Genomic DNA, 9,172 nt, shown 5'->3' on the forward strand with positions numbered 1-9,172 from the left:
TTGGCTCTTCTATTAAAGTCGGGTCAGCCTGACTATAAATAATTGTTATTTTTTGGTTGAATTGAGTGGGGATAAATGTAGATGGAGTAAGTAGTAGTCAAATTGGTGTACCCACAGGATATTTGGCTCAGGGAATCGTAGTGGACTTTCCTTATCCAAGCAGGAAGTGTATCCTTCCTTACACTCGTGGAACATGAAATGGCGACAACACAGACACTTGACACAAGTGAGGCTGATCGAGGGGTATTGGATATCAGATGTTTCTGTTAGTAGTAATGGGATTTTGGTATATCGAGCGGTTAAAATGTGAGTGTGTGGTGTCTGGGGACCCCCATATCAGGCTATAAGTGATAGATGTCTCCCCTCCTCTTATCTCCTTATTACACTGTCACAGAATAGCTACATTGTTGCCATTGTGTAATGCCGTTTTACATGAATTAGTATCTGGATTATTGACACTTTGTAACAGAGAGCAATACTAGTGGTTGACAGGAATTTTCGGGACTCCGCCGATAGCATCAACGAGCAAACCACTTCTGGCTTCATCAGGAAATGAATCGCCGACGTTGTCCCCACAGTGAAGGTTTTCTGCTTCTCCAATCAAAAGCCCTGGATTAACACAGAGGTATGCGCTAAACTAAAGGACAGAGCTACCGCACACAGGGCTATCGCAGCCAACCCCAAAGCTACGGCTGAGGACACAAATGCGTACAAGAAGTCCTGCTACAACCTCCGTAGAGCCATCAAACAGGCAAAAGGACAATATAGGAACAAGGTGGAATCCTATTACACCGGCTCTGACGTTCGACGCATCTGTTAGACCTAGCCATGATCCATCCAACGATGCCTCTCTACCAAACGAACTCAATGCATTTTATGCACGTTTTGACAAAAACTACACCGAGCCGTGCACAAGGGCCCCCACCGTCCCAGATGACTGTGTGACCTCGCTTTCCGAGGCCGAAGAGAGTATAGTTTTTAATCTGGTCAACACTCGCAAGGCTGCGTGAACAGACGGTATTCCAGGGCGCATTCTCAGAGTATGCGCAGACCAGCTGGCAGACATCTTAACGGTCATTTTCAACCTCTCAGTCTGTAATCCCCAAGTCTCAAGCTGACCACCATCACTCCTGTTCCCAAGAACTCAAAGGCGCCCTGTAGCACTAACATTTGTAATCATGAAGTGCATTGAAAGACTGGTCATGGCACACATCCCCTCCATTATCCCAGACACCCTAGACCTACACCAATTTGCATACCACCCCAACAGATCTACAGACGATGCAATCTCAATTACACTGCACACTGCCCTCTCCCACCTGGACCTATGTGGAATACCTATGTGAGAATGCTGTTCATCGACTACAGCTCAGCGTTCAATACCATAATGTCTTCCAAGCTCGTCACCAAGCTTGGGAGCCTGGAATTGAACACCTCCCTCTGCAACTGGACCCTGGACTTCCTGACGGGCCGACCCCAGGTGGTGAGAGTAGCCAACAACACCTCCTCCACGCTGACCCTCAACATGGGGGGCCCCCGGGGGTGTGTGCTTAGCCCCCTCTGTACTCCCTGTTTACCCACGACTGTGTGGACACGCATGACTCCAACTCTATCATCATGTGTGCTGACGACATGACGGTGGTAGGCCTGATCACCAACAGCGATGAGACAGCCTACAGGGAGGTCGGAGAACTGGCAGTGTGGTGCCAGGACAACAACCTCTCCCTCAACGTCAGCAAAACCAAGGAGCTGATCGTGGAGTAAAGGTTGAGAGGGCCAAGAGTTTCAATTCCTCGGTGTCCACATCATGGACAAAAAACAAGTTAATACATTTTAGAATAATGCTGTAACTTAACAAAATGTGGAAAGAGTCAATGGGTCTGAATACTTTCCGAATGCACTGTACATTCCAGGCCCCAAAAATTGACAAAGACTCCAGCCACCTGAGACATGGACTGTTCTGAATGCTCCCTTCCCACAGGCAGCATTCAGCATCCACTAACAACTAATGCTCTCCCTCTCCCACAGACTATCCACACTGACTATATGCCCATTCACAGGTCTCTACCCACTCAGACACAACCTACAGTGAGGGAAAAAAAGTATTTGATCCCCTGCTGATTTTCAGTCTATAATTTTAATGGTAGGTTTATTTGAACAGTGAGAGACAGAATAACAAAACAAAAATCCAGAAAAACGTATGTCAAAAATGTTATAAATTGATTTGCATTTTAATGAGGGAAATAAGTATTTTACCCCTCTGCAAAACATGACTTAGTACTTGGTGGCAAAACCCTTGTTTGCAATCACAGAGGTCAGATGTTTCTTGTAGTTGGCCACCAGGTTTGCACATATCTCAGGAGGGATTTTGTCCCACTCCTCTTTGCAGATCTTCTCCAAGTCATTAAGGTTTTGAGGCTGACGTTTTGCAACTCGAACCTTCAGCTCCCTCCACAGATTTTCTATGGGATTAAGGTCTGGAGACTGGCTAGGCCACTCTAGGACCTTAATGTGCTTCTTCTTGAGCCGCTCCTTTGTTGCCTTGGCTGTGTGTTTTGGGTCATTGTCATGCTGGAATACCCATCCACGACCCATTTTCAATGCCCTGGCTGAGGGAAGGAGGTTCTCACCCAAGATTTTACGGTACATGACCCCGTCCATCGTCCCTTTGATGCGGTGAAGTTGTCCTGTCCCCTTAGCAGAAAAACACCCCCAAAGCATAATTTTTCCACCTCCATGTTTTTTGATGGTGGGGATGGTGTTCTTGGGGTCATAGACAGCATTCCTCCTCCTCCAAACACGGCGTGTTGAGTTGATGCCAAAGAGCTCCATTTTGGTCTCATCTGACCACAACACTTTCACCCAGTTCTCCTCTGAATCATTCAGATGTTCATTGGACAACTTCAGACGGGCATGTATATGTGCTTTCTTGAGCAGGGGGACCTTGCAGGCACTGCAGGATTTCAGTCCTTCACGGCGTAGTGTGTTACCAATTGTTTTCTTGGTTACTATGGTCCCAGTTGCCTTGAGATCATTGACATGATCCTCCCGTGTAGTTCTGGGCAGATAACTCACCGTTCTCATGATCATTGCAACTCCACGAGGTGAGATCTTTCATGGAGCCCCAGGCCAAGAGAGATTGACAGTTATTTTGTGTTTCTTCCATTTGCGAATAATCGCACCAACTGTTGTCACCTTCTCACCAAGCTGCTTGGCAATGGTCTTGTAGCCAATTCCAGCCTTGTGTAGGTCTACAATCTTGTCCCTGACATCCTTGGAGAGCTCTTTGGTCTTGGCCATGGTGGAGAGTTTGGAATCTGATTGATTGATTGCTTCTGTGGACAGGTGTCTTTTATACAGGTAACAAACTGATATTAGGAGCACTCCCTTTAAGAGTGTGCTCCTAATCTCAGCTCGTTACCTGTATAAAAGACACCTGGGAGCCAGAAATCTTTCTGACTGAGAGGGGGTCAAATACTTATTTCCCTCATTAAAATGCAAATTAATTTATAAAATATTTTGACATGCGTTTTTATGGATTTTTTTGTTGTTATTCTGTCTCTCACTGTTCAAATAAACCTACCATTAAAATTATAGACTGATCATTTCTTTGTCAGTGGGCAAACATACAAAATCAGCAGGGGATCAAATACTTTTTTCCCTCACTGTACACCTTAGCCAAATACATGTAAACTCAGTTTTTCACAATTCCTGACATTTAATCCTTGTAAACATTCCCTGTCTTAGGTCAGTTAGGATCAACACTTTATTTTAAGAATGTGAAATGTCAGAATAATAGTAGAGAGAATGATTCATTTCAGCTTTTATTTATTTCATCACATTCCCATTGGGTCAATTAGTATTTGGTAGCATTGCCTTTAAATTGTTTAACTTGGGTCAAACGTTTCGGGTAGCCTTCCACAAGCTTCCCACAATAAGTTGGGTGAATTTTGGCCCATTCCTCCTGACAGAGCTGATGTAACTGAGTCAGGTTTGTAGGCCTCCTTGCTCGCACACGCTTTTTCAGTTCTGCCCACAAATCTTCTATAGGATTGAGGTCAGGGCTTTGTGACGGCCATTCCAATACCTTGACTTTGTTGTCCTTAAGCCATTTTGCCACAACTTTGGAAGTATGCTTGGGGTCTTTGTCCATTTGGAAGACCCATTTGCGACCAAGCTTTAACTTCCTGACTGATGTCTTGAGATGTTGCTTCAATATATCCACATAATTTTCCTTCCTCATGATGCCATCTACTTTGTGAAGTTTACCAGTCCTCCAAACATAACGATGGTCATTATGGCCAAACAGTTCTATTTTTGTTTCATCGGACCAGAGGACATTTCTCCAAAAAGTATGATATTTGTCCCCATGTGCAGTTGCAAACCGTAGTCTGGCTTTTTTACGGTGGTTTTGGAGCAGTGGCGTCTTCCTTGCTGAGCGGCCTTTCAGGTTATGTCGATATAGGACTTGTTTTACTGTGGATATAGATACTTTTGTACCTGTTTCCTCCAGCATCTTCACGGTCCTTTGCTGTTGTTCTGGGATTGATTTGCACTTTTCGCACCAAAGTACGTTCATCTCTAGGAGAGAGAACGCGGCTCCTTCCTGAGCAGTATGACGGCAGCGTGGTCCCATGGTGTTTATACTTGCGTACTATTGATTGTACAGATGAACGTGGTACCTTCAGGCATTTGGAAATTGCTCCCAAGGATGAATCAGACTTGTGGAGGTCTACAATGTTTTTTCTGAGGTCTTGGCTGATTTCTTTTGATTTTCCCATGATGTCAAGCAAAGAGGCACTGAGTTTGAAGGTAGGCCTTGAAATACATCCACAGGTACACCTCCAATTGACTCAAATGATGTCAATTAGCCTATCAGAAGCTTCTAAAGCCATGACATCATTTCCTGGAACTTTCCAAGCTGTTTAAAGGCACAGTCAACTTAGTGTATGTAAACTTCTGACCCACTGGAATTGTGATACAGTGAATTATAAGTGAAATAATCTGCCTGTAAACAATTGTTGGAAAAATTACTTGTGTCATGCACAAAGTAGATGTCCTAACCGACTTGCCAAAACTATAGTGTGTTAACAAGAAATTTGTGGAGTGGTTGAAAAACGAGTTTTAATGACTCCAACCTAAGTGTATGTAAACTTCCGACTTCAACTGTACAAATAGATCAAATTAAAATAGTAGCACAATAAAATAACATAATAAATAACAATATAGAGGCTATATACAGGCTATATACAAGGAGTACCGGTACCGAGTCAGTGTACTGGGGTACGAGGTAGTTTGGGTGATTGATTGAGGTAATATGGACATGTAGGTAGAGGGTGGAAAGCAGAAGGTCCGGGTAGCCGTTTAATTAACTGTTCAGCAGTATTATAGCTTTGGTGTAGAAGCTGTTCAGGAGCCTTTTGGTCCCAGACAACTGTTACTAATAATCCTCAGCAACAACCACACGGCCTTGGCAGCGTTTACAGAGGTAAGCAAATGCAGGTAAACAAAACAATGTAATTAAATGGAATGATAATGTAGGCTATACCAACTGAAGGGAACTAACAGTAAATTGGTAGTTGAAAATGTGTGGTTATTAGGCTTACTGATGGTCGATACTGATAGTGGCTAATATTTACCTTGATAGAAATAGGAAACAGAGAAAGTTGGGGTAGCCTATAATTAAGACATTCGAGAGTGCCCATCCCTGCAAGTAAAAAGGAAATACAAGTTAAATTCTGCATAATGACACAGCATTTCATAAACTTTACTGTTTATGAAATGCTGCCATTTGACTGGTTTCACGTTCGTCTGTAGTGATTATAAGGTAAAATAGATCTAAAACAATGTATATTTACAATTCCCTTATCCAAACGGATTACTCATTTACCTAGCTCTTATCAATAGCTCTCATTAAGTTGTAAATTACAGTGCATGGAGAATGGTGTTATTTCAATCTATAAAAATTAAGTTGATGCTTTTTCCACTTGGAACCGGTAAGTTCGCTAGACCTTATTCATGGTTTCTTTGCACGTAAAGGTGTTGGAATTAATAGGGAATTAAGTCAAGGTCAGAAAAAAATGTATGCACTCACTAACTGTAAGTCGTCTGCTAAATGACTAAAATGTAAATGTAAATACAATTTATTCGATCTCCACCCCAAACAAATAGCGGGTAAATGGCATGCTATTCTCATGTTTAAGTTCAAGGTCAGAATACGCCTAGAGAGAAAAGTGCATAAAAAGGGAATTAAGTTCCATTTACTTGCACTTAACTCGGGTCGGAATCAACCCCATGGCGAATAAACTGTTAAACTTGAAAATAAGAGTAGGTCACTCTTTCCTTTGAACTTATAACATTGTATATGCCTTTCCTGTGTCAATCTGTTAGTGAAAATAGTGTGACCTTGATACACTGAAAGTCATTTTAAATCATGTGTTTTTAGAAAACTCATTATAAAAACCACACTCTTAGTCCTAGTATCTTCTCCATTTGCTATTTTCTTCAAACTTTCACCACACTTCTTGGATAAAGTAAAAAATTATGTAATGGGGTATTTAGTGCAAAAACATTTGTCAAACAGAACTCAATGACTTGTTTTACTGTGCAAAAGCAATAGAACAGGGAAGAAAACAAGCCTTGACCAACCCCCACGCCTCCATCCAAGATTTTCTATGACATCAAACCACAATGCACCGCACTGTTTGCAGTTTACCCGCCTTCTCCATGGCAATAGGGCTAGTACGTCCCCTTATTCAAATAAAATACGGAAAAAACGTGATTTCTGTCCAATCTGCGCACTCTGAAGTGACATAATGGAATTTATGAGCATAGAAAAGGTTGCGGCAGCATGCGAGCGCACGCATAGGAATTTATATCCCTCTCTAGTCGGGAGATTAACCGTAAACTGTTTCTTATCAATTGTTTATTAATAAGGAAAAACAAACTACACCATTTTTGAAGCAAAAGACGATTAATACACCGAACTTGGAGAAGGGGTAGGGCAACTTTAAAAGAGCATTTGATTTAATGTTATGTAAATTACGCATCGTTTCCTCATCAGCAACTGAGAGGTTATGGGAACCCCTCTTTCTGTCGTAAGGCTCTGCTGAATTTGTACAGCTGCTGTCATCTAAGATTTTGTCTTTTACCGAAATATGATGAAGAAGGACATGAATTTAAACCTAGTAGATGCCACTAATCTAAAGCCCTATCTCCGCGGCGCCGAGAGCATTCTCAACTCCCCAGACCTTGGGCTGCTGAAACTGGCCTCCCCGGAGCTGGAGAGACTCCTCATTCAGTCCAACGGAATGGTCGTAACAACACCGACCTCTCAGTTCCTCTACCCGAAGTCAGTAACTGACGAACAGGAGTTTGCCGAGGGATTCGTAAAGGCTCTGGAGGACTTACACAAACAGAACCAGCTGAACGGGGGGACGTGCGCTCAAGCGAACAGTCTCGACCTAAGTACCAACGTGGCTCCTGTCACTGTACACATGGACTTACCCGTCTATACGAACTTGAACAGTTATGGTAATGGTCCTTTGGGCACCACTGTCAATTACTCCACAGACACTGTACCCTTCCCACCTCCTCCCTCTCACCATTTAGGTGGCACACAGCAGCAACAAGCACATTCCCGGCTGCAATCCTTGAAGGATGAGCCGCAGACAGTCCCTGACATGCACAGCTTCGGCGACAGTCCACCACTGTCGCCTATCAACATGGACACACAGGAACTCATTAAAGCCGAGAGGAAAAAGCTGCGGAATAGAATTGCTGCGTCCAAGTGCCGAAAGAGGAAACTGGAGAGGATCTCCAGACTCGAAGACAAAGTGAATAACCTAAAAACTCAAAACACTGATCTGGCCTCAACGGCAAGTGTACTCCGGGAGCAAGTGGCTCAGCTAAAACAAAATGTTTTGAATCATGTGAACAGCGGATGCCAATTGTTGCCACATCAAGTTCAAGTGTACTAATCGCAGGACGACATTGGTCAACCAGCATAAATAAGCTCTATATCTGTTCTCTTGTTGGCTCTCAAATATCACCATTATGCACGTAGAGCCATCGACTTTACAGACTGAAAGAACTTCACTAATGTACATTTTTGTTTACAAATTATTTCTCATGGGTGTAAGACTGGATCAAACCAGTTTATCATCATTGTATTACTATATCATAGCCTTATACTGAAGAAAAAAATATTTGCATGTTTATTGACAAACTCGAATGTTACCTAAGAGGGTGTCATTGGGCGCACGTCATTTCTTATCGCTTTTAACGTTTACAAGCAAGCACTTGTACATTTTATATTCAATGCTCCAGTGTCTTATTTCAGTGTTTTCTTATTAATGTGAAGCTGTTATCACCTTTTTGTTGCACTGAATATTTCCCCTTCACATTCCTATTTTTACTTGGATTCTGTTATCAAATAAACCTTGCTTGATAATACAAGGCACATGTTTTGCTGTCTGTTGGTTCAGTTTTCTGATTCATTTAGATGCAACAAAGCAATATCCTATACACAATGTCTTCACAAGCGACAGTAGGCCTTTATACTAGTTGCGTTTGTACAATAGGCTAAATTATTGGGTGGGGCACACAAGGAAATTGCTCAATACATATTTGGGAAATCCAATAAATTAACACTTGGGTCCAACCCATCATTAAAATCTAACCATGCACCTACATATGTAAGCTGTGTAGCATATTATTTTATATTAATAAATACACCTTTTAGTACAATATGCCCATGGGACACTTTTCCACTTATTTATGTGAATTTTAAAAGTTTGCATATTAGCCAACATTATTAGGCCTCAGTAGTGTAAATCTTTTAATAACATGCTTTGATGTTCCTAACTCTGGCATCACGTCCAGAGAATGGATTCCATCGTGACATTGTAGCATTTAGCATCAACATGTTGGATACAAACGTATCCATTCCTCGCAGGAAGTCAGTTTGCTGTGATATCGTCAGTGAATTGTGTATCAACATGGTGGTGTGTTGTGCCCTCTGCTGGTGTAATACGATAGGCCTATTGCAGAAATTAGACTGCTGTGCTGTAGATGAGGTTCATGTCTTGATTGAGTATAGGAAATGTAATCTAATTAGTTGTATCAACACCATTTTTTTTGTTCAATTGAGTGCAGGCTATGCTGCCTTAGC

General features: G+C 42.2%; 1 protein-coding gene across 1 annotated transcript; it reads left to right on the top strand.

Moving 5' to 3' along the window:
* The first annotated feature begins 6,468 nt into the window (after positions 1-6,468).
* LOC121532924 (transcription factor jun-D-like) lies at positions 6,469-8,467 on the top strand. The gene has a single exon (XM_045205354.1). The coding sequence runs from the start codon at positions 7,158-7,160 to the stop codon at positions 7,977-7,979; it is 822 nt and encodes a 273-aa protein (XP_045061289.1). The 5' UTR covers positions 6,469-7,157; the 3' UTR covers positions 7,980-8,467.
* Positions 8,468-9,172: the final 705 nt, after the last annotated feature.

The sequence above is a fragment of the Coregonus clupeaformis genome, chromosome 20 (assembly GCF_020615455.1).
Source record: "Coregonus clupeaformis isolate EN_2021a chromosome 20, ASM2061545v1, whole genome shotgun sequence".
Classification (NCBI taxonomy): domain Eukaryota; kingdom Metazoa; phylum Chordata; class Actinopteri; order Salmoniformes; family Salmonidae; genus Coregonus; species Coregonus clupeaformis.

What these genes read in the sequence shown, in the direction of transcription:
- LOC121532924 (XM_045205354.1), top strand. Translation starts at nt 7,158, where the DNA reads ATGATGAAGAAGGACATGAATTTAAACCTAGTAGATGCCACTAATCTA.